Raw genomic sequence first — 17913 nt, 5'->3', positions numbered from 1 at the left:
CATGAATACAATGGGCACCTAAGGAAAACTGCGAAAAATTTTGTCGTTAAAACTCCACAAATATAGAATTTGATATTTGGTTTGTCATCATTCTGCTTACGAGTCTTTGGAATGTTTTTTTTAACATATTCATAACTGTAATTTCTTGACAAACATTGATCAACGTTAAAAAAGCTTATTGCTTAGCATGATTTATGTTTCTACACACACGTACAATCCATTAGTTTGCAATGAATTTGGCTCATGGAATGGAATAGAAATGAATATAAAAATATGATGTTAACATTCTTCAGCATTGCATGTATATCAACAGAGCTGGATCACTTCATGATTAGGGTCTTCTTTTTTACTGTTGGTTTGTTTGAAGGGCGATTCTTTCAACTATAACTTTTTTCATGAATCAGCAAAATGTTGAAAGGATTTAGTGATGTAAAAAATGCTTGGAATATAGATATTTTACACAAAATATCGCGTTTTTAAACGTATAGCGGTATTTAAAAATATCTTTATCTTTTTTTTTTCGGGGGGGGGGGGGTCCTTGAAATTATGCAGATATAATAATTCATGAAAGTTGATTGAAACACAAAACAGTGTTATTCCAGCATTAAAATGTCATAGTTCGTCATTTTTGAAGCGCCTCTGACGTTGCTCGATCCAGTGAACAGGGCCTTGAAACCCCGTGACTGGCCATACTTGGGTCACGTGGTTTCACCACTTTAAGTCATGTGACATAGGACACTTGTTACATCATAAAGATTTAGAAGTCTTCAAGACCAAATATTTAGTGGCAATAATTAAATTGTCAGTTGTCTGAACTCTCTCTCTCTCTCTCTCCTTCTCTCTCTCTCCTTCTCTCTCTCTCCTTCTCTCTCTCTCTCTCTCTCTCTCTCTCTCTCTCTCTCTCTCTCTCTCTCTCTCTCTCTCTCTCTCTCTCTCTCTCTCTCTCTCTCTCTCTCAGAAATATGAACATTGTTACTCTTATTATTAATAGGTGTACTGTACTATATTAACCATGTTATCTGCTACCTGCTCTACCCTAAGGAGCAAAAAAAAACATTTATTCTACATCACTGCAAATGTTTGAATCGGGTTGAATATTGCGATTCATAGAAGTTCTGTTTTGAATGCAAAAAAGTGGCATGTGCAAAAAATTAAATTACCGGTCCAGTAATTTGATAATGATCATTTAAACAATGGCCTTTTTCTTTCATGCACTTTCTTTTATATCAAACGATTCATGCGGATTATGAAGGTAGCAGTCACTGCAGAAAAATGCATACATCGTCATCTTAGGTTGGATTGTAAATCAGTGAATGTAAATATGTAGTATTGAGATGCTACACGTATTTAACACAGGTAATATAAGAGAATGAAAGGGACTACTGCATTCATTTTCTTCTTTTTTTAACAAAGCGTAGATTCTCTTCAAGCAACAGAGCATTAATCAAGCCCCTTTGTTATTATTATTAATAAGATTACATTTTATTTTCATTTATACATGTACATGTATGAATCTAAAACCTGGTTAAATGTCAAAAACATTTGAGGGATGAATTCTAAAATAGCTTCTAAATTAAAATATAGATATTACATCTACATCTATGCAGAGTGTTTTCTCCCTCATCAAACCTAGTTATAATTAATAACCACTGACAATAAAATCAGAATTACGATCTATCCGGTCTGTCCGTGTATGAATATACATGTATATACATTTGTAGGTCTCGTGTACATGTACGCGTTCTTTGAACTTCATATTTTCGTCCATGCGTTCTTTGCAGTAATAAATGCTTTGATAATCATTTATTCAAAGAATACTAGTATATTAGATTTCCTCAAATGTTTATAACGAGCACAATGAATTTATTTATTTAATGAACAATAAATTTATTAAATTTACTGAATAAAATTACTAAAAATAGGCGAAGACTACCCCAATTATCCCATGGACACCTCCTCAGCAACCATTTTGGATCCGCGCATGTATATTAATGCACCATTCGGTTCTACAGTTCATACATTTTTTTAATATACATGTACATGAAGGCACATGTAATTGAAAATATGCTGTCAATTTATGTACAATGAACGAACTTTTTGGTACGTCTTGTCATCATGAAGTATGAGAAGGGTATATATACATGTATAATACACATATTTCTCCTCGCCAATCGAATAGGATATTAAGATGAAGTAGTTAATTGTATACTCTCGAATAGTGCGTTACAATACAAACAGATTATGAGCTATACACTTATACTGAAATATCCCATTGATTCCACAGTGCATTATTATACCATCGTATTCTGCATGTAGTTGTAGATAAAGAGAACAAACGGTGTTTATTAAGACACACGGTACTTCAGTAGTGTAACAATGCAGCTCCTGTACTGATTGAATTCAACGTTGCCCGAGTATAGACATTGTACTTTATTTTAGTCATAGTAAAAATTGACTATATCAGGATCAACTTGTTAAGTATCGTTCTTTTCCAAAGCACAAAGGAAAACACCGATAAGTAAGTAAGTTTTCAAATTATATTGTAATTCGTAATTCTGTTATTATCCTACTTCAGTAAATTTGTGAATGACTTATCAAGAGATACACGTTAGTAAACAGTGAATAATTCAAAATAAAATTGATTTCATTAGTGACCTTATCTATTGACCTGTGATTTTGATATTTTTTTCGAATGCTCAGTAATAAATGACAAAGTAGTCTGCAAATAACATTACATATTAATCAAAAAAGAGATTTTTATCAATTCTGTGTCATTTTACGCAAATATAATCACGTATCCTTCCTGCATATAAAAACGAATAAATTCTCAATGTACATGTTCAATTAATTAAATAAATTTTCACCATTGTTATGATCGACCCCTGAATTTTGAGATTAGAAATAAACTGTATAAGAAAGTATTAGCAATAATAGTAATTTACTTTGGGATCCCTTGAATGTTGGATAAGATCAACATAGTGATTCCAAAAAAAAAAAAAAAATAGAAGAAACTACTTATTTAATGTAATTGTGTTCGAAAAAACCCGGATGTAACAGTGGCGGGAAATTCTAGAGAGTATAAACATGTGATATGTAGACATATTGTGCATTCTGTGTAATGTTTTCTCCTTTATTAATTGTTAACTTATAAATAAGTTTAAACTGCTTTTGAAAATGCACTTCCGTGAAAGAAACACGGATATTATTGTTCGTCGGAGTACGTACTAAATATATGAACGACTGAATATTCAAGTATACTTAAATGTAAATGGTCTAGATACCACTAGTATCTGTACATTGTATGAACATAGTATCATGTCCCTACGCCATTTTCACTTGCATCCAATCCCACCCCAACCTAAAATAACCACCCCCTCTTGAAAAAAATAATTGAACACCATGTTATTCAATTCTTATATACATGTATATATCAAAGAGAGCGTGTTTTCAATGACGATACAATTCTGTTTGTTCCTGTGTCACTGAGAGAGCAGTATCAGTATTTGCAAAGAAAATTATGTTGATGAAAAAATGGTAACAATATGTATCTTTTAAAAATTGCCTGCTGTCAATTTCCCAAGTAAACAATGCATAGCTTGTCCATGTATAACTGGTTCCGCGAATAGAGTCAAATACTAGAAACGCAATATCGGAAGTACATGACATGTACTATTGTTTCGCATGCATTTTTTGATCTTATTTATAAACAGAGCACTATGATGGCATTTGTTTTCAGTATGTCAGGATCCACCCGCCACATTAACATGGACAGGGTCTATGGTGGAGGAAAAAAGGGGAACATTTGGTATGCAAAGCAACCTCTCTTTCATCAACAGCTATATATAACACATGGTTTTAACTAGATGTCCTTAATTAACTCCAAATTGTAGGGATAATACTTGTACAAATATATTATATTACATATATTGTATCTATTAAAATTACATGTATACAGCCTATTGGGAAATAATAGATTACCTTCTCTTAAGGGAGGATATCTTGAAATTGTCTGCAGAAAACGGTGCACTAAATTTGGCGTTGGTGAGTTTGAATAAATCAAATCCTTATTCATAGAGAATTTAATTATAGAGACCTTATTTCATTTATAACATTATTGATAATTGCATTGCAATAATAATTCTCGTAGTCGTGTCACTGAGTGACAGAAAAGAGACATTTAAAAGCTGTTTCTGATTTATTTCGTTTTCTAGTAACAGGAGTGCACAAGTGTCACTTTATGCATTGAAAATGGAAGCTTCAAAATTATACCATGTCATTAACATGTATTTGTACAGACATTTTTTTTTCTTCCCCAGGGATTTCCTGACTTTGCACCACCAAGTCACGTGGTGAAGGCCTTGGGACATGTGACATCTTACGCTAATCACATGATTCACCACTACACCAGAGCTGCAGTATGTTAAGGGCGAACATTGAATTGCATAGAAATGTTAAAGGGACATGGCCACGATTTGAGCTAAAATGCCTTTTTTTCACTGCACTTCAGAATATATTATATTCATATGCATTACATTAAAGATGTGCCATTCGCGATAGAAACTATTTCTTAATTGTTTTCAGAATAAACTTATCGCTGGTAACTCAACAACTGACATAGGATTTTTGGTCGTTTATAAGAAATGTCACATTAAAGCATACCAAACAACAACAAAAAATGCAAACTAGATATTTTAAATAGCGTCCGTGCCGTTTAAACAAAAAGTGAATGCATCTGTGTAGCTCTAAAAGGGGCCGGGAAAATACAATGCAGTCAATAAAAGCAACCACTGTAATGATGAATGTTTAAATATTTTTAATATAATTAGGGGCACCAACGCTTTTGCAAAATACTCTCAAAGCTATACGGCAGACTGCTGAAGCAGGACATCGACCCAATGACGGAAGTTCTGCCGACAATCGGTGCATACGACGCCCTGTTTACGACATTCCAATCCCTAATCTGTCCGGGAGATGAGGCAAGTTGTACTTTAAGTTGTTGCTCAGGCTGCTTAGTCTTGTCTCAGGGAAATGATCATTTGAATTTTTATACTAACTTATTATCCTTCAGATTAGTTAAACATTTCAATCAAAATACACCCGAAAAATTGGTCTATTTTCATTGACTTCATTGCTCAACAGAATAAAACTTTATTGTTTTCTGCTTTTAAAATTTTGCTCTCCGGTTTTGGATCAATCAGCCTTGAGCTGATACAAGAATATTTTGAAAACCGAAAGTTAAAATGTAAATTTAACACGAGAAAAAACTCCAATATCTTTAATGATAGACATGTCTTTAATTAATGTCTTCTGAAATCAATCTTTGCATGATTTGTAAAATAAGGACTTTTGTTGTATGGTAACAGTCCATTTTTAGAATCATTTATTGCCTAGATCACATGTATATATGACAAATGAATTTTATCATATTTCAGGTTGTGTTAATAGAACCCTGCTACGAGCCATACATTGAACTCGCCCGACTTGCAGGAGCTTCGGTCAAATATGTTCCTCTTATTCCTGTAGGTGACCCTCGAAGCATGCAAAACAGCAATGCATTCAAACAAAAGACCTAAATACGTTTTCATTTGTAATTATGTAATGTGTACGTGCAAATGGTACAGATAGCAGATTCAGAATATTTTATTTAAATTAGATTTGTACATGCACATTGAAAGAGTGTACTTGATATGCATGCAACAAGTGTGTTCAAAACTCAACGAAAAAAAATCGTGCATGCATATTTTTCTCTCTGATTCAGAAAGATAACTCAACAAGCAGTGATGATTGGGTATTTGACCTTCAAACCCTACAGGCAGCATTCAGCACAAAAACGAAGGCCATTGTTGTGAATACACCAATGAATCCATTGGGCAAAGTATTACTGAATTTCATTCTTCTTAACCTTGAATTTAAACAGTATGATTATGATGTTACATTCATCTTGAATATTATCAAACTTGAAAAATTATTTGAGCAACGTGTCTGTCCAACTCTGTTTAATGATCACTCACTGAATAACGTTATTTCATCATTTAAGCTCACTTGGGCTTTCAGTTCGAAAACTTCTTGCATTGCGTTTTATATTTTTATATTTACAGTCTTCTGAGAATTAAAGCCCTTCGGGCTTCACAAGATTTGATCACGTGACCAACCAAGTTCATATCCCAGTTAACTTTTTAAATTGCTGTTTATTTCTTAAATACACACACGAATTCTTTTAGGTATTTAACAGAGACGAGCTGCAAGCCATCGCCGATCTGTGTGTGAAATACGACACACTCTGTTTTGCAGATGAAGTTTACCAATGGCTAGTGTATGGAAACAGGAAACACATCTACATTGGTAACCTTAACTGTAACCAATATCTATATCCAGCTTCTTAAAAATTCTGGTTGTGATTCAGAGCAGGACAACTTCTTTACTTGCTGTTGAATTTTCACTTATTCAGCAATGTATTGAAACAATTTGTAGGAAGTAACTGTAAACTCTCAACTTATTCGTTAACTTTTTTTAAAAAGTGAACATCAAATTAGTCGTTTCTTTCAAGTAGAACCACGTACTCAATTTGATGTAAATGGTGTATAGTATCATCTTTAGGGACATGATTATGCATTATTTTTACCAAACCCTAACTATGCATGGCTACACAGTTTTTAAAATTAACATTAAATTAGGTTTAAGATGAAGAATATTTTGCTGGCATAATTCGTTAAAACAAGAAAAGGGTGAAGAAAATAATGCACTAGTGATAGAAAAGAATGACAATAAAAATACTCAAACGATTTGAATTTTCATCAATCTATAAAACCGATAGACAACAAAATTCTGTCGTTTAGCTACGTTGGATGGAATGGCCGAGAGAACCATCAACATTGGGAGTGCAGGGAAAACATTCAGCGTAACGGGTTGGAAGACAGGCTGGGCTGTTGGTCCCGCCAATCTAATGGACGCCCTGCAGAGCTTCCATCATTTGACCATACGGGGAGGTGTGTCAGTGATGCAGGTACAGTTTCCGGAAAAGAACTGGCCTTTCATTGATTTCGGTCGAGTTACCACGTAAAATGATCAATGAATACATTCAAACTCGCACAGGATTATAACTACAGATTGTTTGATTGCTGTAATGATTGCACTAATATACAACATTGTTACTGCAAAATTGTCATTGAGTTGTGGAATTAGTCCTATACTATAATGTATGGTTAATGATGCATATAAGACATGCACCGTCGCATACCCATACCACCTTAAGTCATTGTCCCTCTTTAAAGAGGTATGGGAAACTTTTATTTTGTAACAGGCTCTTTTTCGAAGTTAACAATAAAATACAGGTCTATTAAAGCATTACAGAGCAAGACGTAAAACCAAACATTATTCATAAAATCTCTGATCATGTGAGATTTAAATTTCTAAGTAATCTCAAAATCACTTGTTTTTTCCCTGAATAGGAAGCACTTGCAATCGCATTTGAAAAAGAGGAGGAGCTCCTAGGGAGTGAAGAAAGCTATTACAGGCAGCTACCAAATGAAATGCAAAATAAAAGGGACCAACTGGTGGAGTATCTCCAAGAGGCCAAACTGGACCCTGTCATGCCAGGGGGTGGCTACTTTATCGTGGCGAACATCTCTAAGCTAGGCAAGATACGGGTGTTTATATATTTGAACTGGAGGCCGGGGTTGTCATTTGGTTATAGACCATGTGCTCTGGCTTAAATCAAACAGTGAAAGGAGCTTACGTTGTTTATTCATTTTTTTTTAAAGTTTTGCTAAAATAAATTTGGAATGATTATTCTCCTGAATATTTTATTTAGATAGTGATAAATAATGAAAAGTTATGGGGTTTTTTCTCGACAGAATCTGGTAATAAGATGGACGAATCGGCCCAGGAGGCGTTCGATGTCAAGTTCGTGAAATGGGCAATTGTTAATAAAGTATGTAGCCGTCAAACGAGTGCATGAGAAATTAGATATAACACCACTAGCACATTGTTTCACTCTTCTGGATTTTGATTTATGCTACATCCGGACTTTAAACTATACTTCCGGACTTTATTTTTCAGAAGTTCACAGTTATCCCGCTCTCCATATTCTATTCTCAAGAACACCGACACCTTGGAGAGAAATACGTCCGTATTTGTTTTGCAAAGGTATGTACCGGGTCGAGTGGATGTAAAGTACATTAAATCCATATGTCAATTCGGTTTTGCAATCCTAGAAATTCAAATAATATACTAATTCTGCTGTATGCTCCAAATTTACAATACTAGTAATCTTTTTCTTTACTGCATGTACAGTGACCTTTATTTCGCGGAGAGAAATTATTAACAATATATGTCTCGTACACACCGTTGAAAAAATTATTTTAAAATCATTTTTTCTACTATTTTAGACTGATGAAACTCTCAGAAAAGCAAAAGAAGTACTGACAAAATGGAATAACAGCAAATGAAAAGAATTTTCTAATAGTGTTATTTGAATGGGATTCTGACTCTCTTGCATTCACACCTTCAATCTTGAAATGTAATATAAATTGCCTTTTATATGTTTCGTTTCTCTTGAACACCAGAAAATATACAAAACATTAATATTGTGATCTTGTCTTACTTTAATGAATTAAGTCCCCAACATTCCAAAACAGGTTTATCTCAAGTGGATTAGGACATATTGATATCAAAAATACAATCATATTCAAAATTTACAGTACTCTGCCACATTTTAGCCAAATGTTTCACAATTGTGGTTGGATATATGTAAAGTTACAGTTCATCTTTATTTAAGGAATAAGGAATCATTCTTCGAGCATTATGAGGTGATAGTTTATGTCAATAAGACACATATGTAAAAAAAAATAATGACACAAGTTTTGTTTACAAAACAAAAAATTTCAAACTGAGTATCTTGCTTGTAACTCAATATTTGACTTTCAAATTTTGACAAGTCATTACAAATACCCATATTATCCATTTTAAACATTAAAAATAGAAAATTAAAGTTTAAAACTTTGAGCTCATATTGTGTCCAAGTCCCTTTAATACAGTTCAGGTGGAATAACACACTGGAAAAAGTCACTCAAATTAACAGTAAGTTATTTGATTATGAAACTTAAGATATAATGATAAATAAACTGTACATATGCCAAATAAGCAAAATATTTGCACTTTGGGGATAAGAAATGAATATCTAAAAAATTCAATTCAGTAAGTAACAACAAAAGGCCTCGCGGGATTAAAAGTCGGGATGTAAGGATCAAAAGCCCGCCACTTAATCCACTCAGCTATGCAGTAATTTACATGTTGCGGTGGATATAAACCCAATAATAAAACAAAATGTCGTTTCGATCAGCGGGCAGCCATTTTGTGATGATGTGTTATTCCACCTTAAGTAATTTCCAGGAGAATACAAACAAGTTTCCTGACAGAATTGGTCACATAACAAAGCAAAAGCAATCAAATATCACACAATAGTTTCGAGTTTTATTTTTCAACAACATCTGTAGGTATGTAAAAACAGTTATATAATATATATACATATTTCATTATCTTACATCATAAAATGCACATGACAAGAGGCCATAATGTTGATGTTTCCAAGTGTTCGTGGAACATGTTGTTGACAGACACAGCAGTATGTGTATCCAATTAAAATCATGATGAATGATATGGATTAAAAAATATAAAACAGCCAGTGTTAAGATAAAATTTTCCACTCTTTAGTCACATGAACTTCACAGTGAACTTTGCAAGTACACTTGGGCTACTGAATCTGTAAATAAAATACAAGTTACTACACTACGTATCATTTGACATCCTATTTAGTGCATGTTTATCAAAATAAAACAGGATTTAATAAAAAGGCATAGGTACCTGACCTATCACAGGTTCTTATTTGAAAGATCAGACTCTCCCCCCCCCCCTCTCCTCTCTCTCTCTCTCTCTCTCTCTCTCTCTCTCTCTCTCTCTCTCTCAGCCTTATTTTATCCATAATACCTGTTTATTTTGTTGTAATATACTTTATATATCCTTGAAAAATGTTTCAAACCTACTTTAACCTACCTTGTTGGTAATCTTTTCTGTTTATCTTCTTTCGTATGGAGATCGGGACCTTCTGTAGGAGGGAGATCTTAAGAAATAAAAAAACAAATATTGGTTAATGGGAAAATATTGCAATATTTTGAATAGATTTATATACAACATCATTAACAATATTGTTTTCTAAGATTAACTTTTTCTATATTACAAATGAGGATGTTTCTGTTTTTAATAAGTTAACACAATTATTTGCAACCAAAGTAATTTCTACTTTAATTGTTCACACACCTATAAAAACTTATATTAGTCGTGCTTTCTTTGTTTGAACTGTTCACATATATAGTTAGGGTATTTCTTTATTTGAACTGTTATATGTACCTTGAGCGACTTCTGCTTCTGCTCCTCCTTCTTGGAGAGGGGCTTCTTCTTCTTGGGGAAAATGGACTCCTTCTTCTAGGTGATGGTGATCTGAAGAATAATATCAAGAAATAAATTTTGGAATCTTTATAGCTTTACAGTTGCTTGCTCTTGTCTTAATATATTTATTAAACCTACATGCTTTTAAATATGCCATAAATTTTCAAACCTTTTTTTTTTTTCATTATTTTTCCCCTCAAAACTATGGCAATACACAAAAGCAATATAAGGAAGGTCCAAGAGGTCACATTTACAAAAATAATAAGAAAGAGCAATCTCCCAAATAAAAGCTTTCTAAAGGTGTTTTTGTATGATTATGCATATGTGTAAAGTATTTAACTACAAACTATACATAAAACAACAATTAAAAACAGAAAATGGGTTAAACTTCTAAAGAAATTTTCCCCTGGTATTAAAATGTTGAAACAATATGATGTCATGCAATTAATACATCATCCTGCACTACATTGACTTTGGCGTGTCCCAAGTAAATCTGCAGTATGACCCACCATTTTTCAAAATAAAAATTTGAATATGATGAAGTGTTCCCCCCTCCCCCCAACACACAAATTTGATGAAACTCATGGTTAGTAGAAAGCATATAAGCAAACAGACTTTAAACCAGAACAAACTGGTTTTAACTGACAACCCTGTACCCTTGTCAAGCTGCTGTCCTGACGATAAGAGGAGGTGCTAAAGTTGAGATGCTGACGCTGACCCGTGGAGAAAGGGAAACTAACATGATGTGTGTGTGTCGAAGAGAGGCGTTGTAAAAAAGTAGGTATCAAACATAAGGGCTGTTCAGACAATTCAACATAGTCCTTTTTGATTTTTCTCTACCACTGAGGTCTTTTAAAGAATCATTTTTCACTTAACCTTCATCTTGGAAACAAGTAAAAACTTTCATTTTTTTCTACATTCTTAATAAAAATAGATTATCTAATAATTAATAAAACTTTAGAAATTACTAAAAAAAAAAAAAAAATATAATGAACTCTATTTTACAATTTTTGATGTCTTCCGATTCCCCTCCCCTACCCGGTAGTTTTCACAAATTGACTATGATTGAATATGACTGAACATGAGCTGCTCTGGGTGAATTTTGATCCCTAAGGCCATAGTACTCTTGTTGACGCTGACGGCTGTCGTTGCAGCGCTGATTAAAGACAGCTGCAGGTTGATATCAGTTGATAGAACAGTGGGATGTTGATCAAGTTGATCAGCAATGTTGATTAGGGCAGACGTTGACCAGGGGAGAGATACGATGACGCCGACTGGCTGGGGGCATAAAGGGAAAGCCTGTAATGGGTTCACATCAGTCAAGGTTAAAATGACAAGACAGACAGAAATCACAGTTATGGTAATATATCATTTTCTTTAATCTAAAAAAATCTTTTTTTTCTTTTTGCATTATTTGATCTAGATGTATATGGCTCCCTTAATTCTTAACATTTTTAACAGTTTCCAAATTGGCTAATTTGGATTTCTCTAATACAATGTATTTCTTAAATATCTTTTTTGTCTCATTTAATAGTTGTATGCTTGTATGCATTACAATAAAGCAAATTTAATAGGACCTATCCAGTCAGATATATAGATTTAAAAGTGTTGTGAACTACCATAACAAAATGAAGGGACAACATACATAAAAAAATGATTTTGTTAAGTCACCTTTTGCTGAAACTTAAATCAATATTAGCATCAACATGATCAGATCCATTTTTATATAACAATGGTCAAAATAAATGCATTGTTGGCATAAAACATTTAAAAATAAAAGCAGACATATAAAATGAAATTTTTTTTTCTTCACCTATAAATGCAACATTTTAGATTGCATAACGATTGTTTTTAAATTTTAAGTGAATAGTTTGAAGTGAGTTTTACAGAAAAAACCAAAAATGTGCATATTATATGCCATAACCATAAAATTTCTCTTGATACACATAGTTGCATAATGTTCTGTATTCGATCATGAAATTCACATGGTAGAAAAAAAGGTCTTTGTCTTTGTGGAGGAAAGGGTCTAGCCATTAAATGTCCAATATTAACGAGAATTTGCAAGTTTACAGAACTTGTTTCTAATCCTTTAGAACTTCAGATACAGTTAAAAAAAACATGTTCAAATCAAATTTAGATTTGAATTCCCTGCCTTTGTAACTGACAAGCATGTTTGAATTAAGAAAGATAAAACAGATAATTACCTAGATCTTCGACGATCGTCTCTGCTGCCTCTTCCCCCTCCCCCACGGCGTGTGGGAGGACCTCTAGATCCCCAGCGTGATTTTCCTGATGACATTTCAACCCTTACTCTCCTGCCATTTACTCTCCTATGGATTTTCAACATTTTTTTTAAATAACTTTAAATCATAATGTATTAATGCAACTTATCATTATTTGCTTTATCACTTTAATTGATAAATTATAATTTGGTTGAATTGGAATATAAGTAACTGCTAACAAAATCAGGATTACATATACTGGCGTGCGACCAGTTCTTGCCAGGTACCATTTCTTGCCAGTGCATTGTTACATTATTTTACCAACACATGAAATTATATGAATGAAAATGACGTAACAATGCTCGGGCGAAAAATGGTCCTCTGCAAGAACTGGTCGCATGCCAGTATGACATAGAGCAGTAAACAATTTTATAAATTGTAAGATTTTTTATGCTTTATATAGAAGGAAAAAACTCATATGTAGATAACATACGTTCCATCAAGTGCCTTTGTTGCATCTTCTGCATCTCTGGGATCTTGGAATTCTACAAAGGCAAAGCCTGGTGGGTTTCTAGCAACCCAAACATTTCTGATTGGCCCATATCTCGAAAACACGTCTTCTAGTTCTTGTTTGGCTGCGCCATAGCCCAGATCACCTATGTAAACTTTACAGTCTAATTTCCATTCTTTTAGTCGATTAGCCATGTTGATCAATCTGAAAATACAGGTCCAAGAAAATTATCTCCGCCATTTTGAATGGCGCACGATTTTCATTGATCGCTAGCCAGTAATACAAACTGTAGTAGGCTTTAATCAAAAAATTTTTACCGAACATGACACTAAAATAATAAATACAACAGTTAATCTTTACAATGATATTAAAATCTAACCTTAAATTCTGATGAACAAAATTTTTCTGACCTGGCTTCCTGATGCCAGAGCGGTTACTGGTTTATTCGACTACTCTGAATGGGTGCTAGTCAAATCGTCACCTTTAAAAACAGCCCCGGTCAATTCAATCTCCTCGATTTTTATAAATTCATCAATGAAAAAAAATATACCATTAGGCTAATATGAATTCGATTTTTTGTTCCAAATATAATAGGGTAAAGTTTGATCAAAATTAACAAATTTTATTAATGCGCTCAGGTATCGCTCAGGTAAAGAAGCCGTCCTACAGGAAGGTGTGAACAACACCTGTAATAAAAACATATATGTACTACATGAACTCGTATACGTAGATTATAATCTTACATCTGCTTTTTTAAACATCATTTTAAAAAGAAACAATATATACGCGAAATTAAGATGAAATTGTTATTAGTTATTTATTTAAAAGGTTATTATATTATTTATTAAAAATAAATATCAACGATGCTTTATCACAGTAAGTAGAACAGTACCATAGCTAAAATTGAATTAAAAGCTGCTTGTCAATGTAAGCCGTGATGATGATTTAATTGTTTAAATCAAAGTGAATTAGAATGTATCAAAACTATGTATATAATTATATGTAAAAACTGCTTGTCCGTGTAAGCCGTGATAATTAGGAACGGATGATGATTTTAATTGTTTAAATCAAAGTGAGTAAGAATGTACAAGAGCTAAATACATAGAAGCAGCTTGTCCATGGAAGCTGTGATATATAAATTTGAAGGATAATTAATTGCTACAATTAAGGATGGAAATTAAATCTCCACGTTCATTGGTTAAAAAGAAATTAAGAAGCATATATATACCCTTAGCGAGAAAAAAATCATCACTTGCTATTAATAACCTGTCTCGTACAAGTTCTAATAGTGCTCTCAAAAGCGCCTGATCTATTGTGAAATTGTGAGTTTGTGTTCAAGTGAGAAAGTTCGTGATCCACTGTGAAATTGTGAGTTTGTGTTCAAGTGAGAAAGTTCGTGATCCATTGTGAAATTGTGAGTTTGTGTTCAAGTGAGTGTGTAAAATGTCTGTCTTATTCGTGGGAGATTCGCAGCTGAAGTATCTTCACCATGTTCAGCTGGAGGACAACACCGCCGTCCGTTGTACCTCAGGATTTCGCGTGGAGCAGATGTGGGCCCTCTTCTCCGGAATCGTCCAAGACCACGACATCATCGTTATTCATGCCGGAACCAACAACGTCCCGAGGGAGGAACCAGCGACAACTCTTCATCGATACCAGCACCTTCTCAAGATCATCTGGACATCAAACCCAACAGCGAGGATCATAGCATCGGCCGTCTTGCCCAGGGACTATAACGTCTTCGAGGGAGCAAGGAACAACGTTGGATTCATCGATGGATGTAACAGGAGAGCGCAAGAAATCAACGATGGATTAAAGATGATAGCTTCAAGATCAACGCAGCTGGAATTCTGCCCCCATTTTAATCCATGAGCGTAAATATCAAAAATGTCACGAACGTTTATTTGATTATTTGATTGAGAAAATACCAAAACTTTTTTCTAAAAAAATTGCAATTGTTACAGATAGGGAAAAGGCTGTTTCCAATGCTATTAGTAAGTTGTTGCCAAATAGTGTGAATTTATTCTGTTGGAATCATTTAAAGCGGGATTTTAAATTTTGGTTACAAAAAAATGGTGCTCAGAGTAACGAAATTTCAGTGTATGTACAAGGTTTAGTTAGTATTTTACAGAGTGATAAAGACAATGTTGAGAATGTCATCAAAGATGTAACTGAAAAATGGTCACAATCAGCTGTCGATTATTTTAATGTTTATCTAAAGTCTGATATTATCAATCATGCAGCAAAATGGGTTGTTCAACAGTTTCCAGGTCTCTATAATCCTTTTTCTGGCATTACAAACAATGCTTCTGAGAGTATCAATAATGTTTTGAAATTACATGTTAACGGTAAAGAACTTCCTGTAGATGCTTTAACATTAAGTTTACAATTGTTGCAGTATAGGTATTTTTACAATATTCAATGTGGGTTAGCAGGTATAGGGCAATATAAATTATTAGACATGTTTTCTTGTATAAAAATACCAAAGGATGAGATTGTAATTCCTAGCAAGTTATTAGAGCCTGAAGAGATTATTGATTATGTGCGTGGTACTTTAGAAAATTTAGAATCACTGTGTAAATCTGATTGTAATTCTACAACTGCTGTCAATGTAAGCTCTAATATTTGTAATTCCAACGAAAATGTCGATGTCGGCTCCGATGAACATGTACCTTTTGTTTCAGAATGTATTACCGCGGAAACCGTTCCCGAAATTAGCGAAACAAATTTAAAAGGTATTGATAATTCAAATTTATCACAGACGTGTTTAGCCAAATTGACTGTCGCGAATAATGGTGTAACTTTTGTCGAAAATCAGAAGGCTTTCATTGTTAACGGTAATAATCACAAAAAATACGCAGTAGCATTATTTCCTAAAGAATCGTGTCAATGCCCAGCCACGGGTACTTGTTATCATATTTTGGCAGCGCGAATCACAATGGGGGACAATATTTCGGAAACAAAGAAAACAATTAATCTTAAGCAGTTGTCTAAGAATAGTTTGAAACGTAACGATAAAAAATCCGGTAGGAAAAAACCGCGACCGAATGATTGCGACAAGGAAGTTATACCAGCTCCGGATTCCGCCGCCGCCGCGTTAGAACAAGAGGATGTTGGCGACGACATTCCCGTTAAAAAAATCAAATTAGAATGTAAAGAGGGTTCCGATAAGGTTATTCAAGACGAAAAATGGGTTTCTGGGCTTACAGTTTCGCACAAGAAAAATATTTTAGATCCAAAAGGGTGGTTGTGTTCCGATATTGTGAATTATTCATTAGATATAATCAAAAAGCAGTTTGAACATATACATGGGTTACAGTTAACAAATTTTGCACCACTATTTGACGAACAAACTAAATCATGGAAATGCGATAAAAAATTTGAACATACTCAACCACCTTCAGTTCAGATACATCATACGGGTAGAAGTCATTGGGTAACATCTTGGATAACAATAACGAAATTTGTATTTTAGATAGTCTTAGCAAGAGCAAGAACCAAACAGTAAACACTCCATCTCTTGAAATTCAACTCTCTCTTATTTATGGGCGTAATAAGACTTCTATTCCTATTAAAATTTTAGATTCTCAACAACAAGAAAATGGCTATGATTGTGGATTATTTGCAATTGCAAACCTTGTAGAATTTTGTTTTAATCCCGATAATTCATTTCAAACTAAAACCTCTTTTAAATCAGAAAGTATGAGAAACCATCTTGTAGAATGTTTAGAAAATGGTTTATTTACGCAATTTCCGCAAAATTCATCACAAACTCCTGACATTATAGTTTTAAAACAATTAATTGCTGTTGTTCTTGTGGATTTCCAGATTGGGTGGATGAGATGGTAGGCTGTGATTTTAAATTAGGGAAAAAGCTTTGTAATGTTTGGAAACATTCAAAATGTGCAGATGTAAATAATGATTGTACAGATTGGCTATGTATTGACCATTGTCGTGATTAAATTTGTGTTGTTCTATTGAAATTTGTTGTTTTAATAAATTCTCTATGTTTTCATTACTTGTGTTGTTCACACCTTCTTGTAGTACGGCTTCTTTACCTGAGCGATATCTGAGTGGATCTAATAAAATTTGTAAATTTTGAGTGTAAAATTTCCATTCCGGTCAAGGTTTTGAACATTTAAATACAGTTTGATATATAAAACTATATATTATCTGAAAGGTGTATAACTAAGGATGAAAAAAATCTTGACCGAATGGAAATAAAATCAATGGTTTTTATGATACAGGTGATTATTTAGAGATGACTGCACGATTACAGCATTCTTTTTTAACGAAAAATTTCCATTCCGGTCAAGGTTTTGCATACTAAATCTAAAGATATCGATTTAATTTTTTCACATTTTATAGGCCTGGTTGTTGTGATTAAAAAAATCGTTTCCGAATGAAAAAATATTAAAAACTTTTTGAGATATTAGGTATTTTCTGAAGTCGACTTCGTCATTCCGGCAGCTGATTTTTGCGACCATAGCTCATTCCGGTCAAGGTTTTATGTATTAAACATGTACCTATCAAAAAAGTTTTTACATATTTCGATAGCCCTCTATCCACAGATTAAAAAACTGGAAACCGAATGATGATAGCTTATACCTAACACAAGTTATCGACCTTTTTATACATGTCACTACGTCTATTCCGTCGCCATTCCGGCGATTAGTCCTCACCAAATCAACACATCTCATTCCGGAAACATTGGGGTTTAGCATTTAGTCATTTTTC

At 33.6% G+C, this 17913-nt stretch overlaps 2 protein-coding genes across 5 annotated transcripts; one reads left to right on the top strand and one right to left on the bottom strand.

The window, feature by feature from the left end:
• Window positions 1–2362: 2362 nt before the first annotated feature.
• Window positions 2363–8586, top strand: LOC105325286 (kynurenine--oxoglutarate transaminase 3). Of its 2 annotated transcripts, none has more exons than XM_011424787.4 (13): window positions 2363–2518; window positions 3737–3805; window positions 3990–4041; window positions 4317–4415; window positions 4827–4976; window positions 5433–5519; window positions 5759–5875; window positions 6222–6342; window positions 6837–7003; window positions 7449–7635; window positions 7854–7930; window positions 8059–8145; window positions 8388–8586. In XM_011424787.4, exons 2-13 carry the CDS (start codon window positions 3738–3740, stop codon window positions 8445–8447), a joined length of 1272 nt encoding a protein of 423 aa, XP_011423089.3. In that variant the 5' UTR covers window positions 2363–2518; window position 3737; the 3' UTR covers window positions 8448–8586. The 2 variants fall into 2 exon arrangements, with proteins under 2 accessions (XP_011423089.3, XP_011423090.3); XM_011424788.4 differs by having other exon boundaries at window positions 2374–2522.
• An 872-nt stretch (window positions 8587–9458) lies between these two features.
• Window positions 9459–13722, bottom strand: LOC105325287 (RNA-binding protein 1). 3 transcript variants are annotated; one of them, XM_011424791.4, is made up of 6 exons: window positions 13587–13722; window positions 13159–13380; window positions 12648–12773; window positions 10405–10494; window positions 10051–10117; window positions 9459–9760 (listed from the first exon to the last, which is right to left on the bottom strand). In XM_011424791.4, the coding sequence occupies exons 2-5, from the start codon at window positions 13368–13370 to the stop codon at window positions 10072–10074; spliced, it is 474 nt and encodes a 157-aa protein (XP_011423093.1). In that variant the 5' UTR covers window positions 13371–13380; window positions 13587–13722; the 3' UTR covers window positions 9459–9760; window positions 10051–10071. The 3 variants fall into 3 exon arrangements, 2 of the variants coding, with proteins under 2 accessions (XP_011423093.1, XP_011423091.1); XM_011424789.4 differs by having other exon boundaries at window positions 13556–13714; XR_010714061.1 differs by lacking the exon at window positions 9459–9760 and adding an exon at window positions 11100–11742 and having other exon boundaries at window positions 10067–10117; window positions 13556–13714.
• Window positions 13723–17913: the final 4191 nt, after the last annotated feature.

Source organism: Magallana gigas, chromosome 5, assembly GCF_963853765.1.
Source record: "Magallana gigas chromosome 5, xbMagGiga1.1, whole genome shotgun sequence".
Classification (NCBI taxonomy): domain Eukaryota; kingdom Metazoa; phylum Mollusca; class Bivalvia; order Ostreida; family Ostreidae; genus Magallana; species Magallana gigas.
Note: the sequence above shows the minus strand (reverse complement) of the source record. Positions and strands in the feature narration are given on the sequence as shown.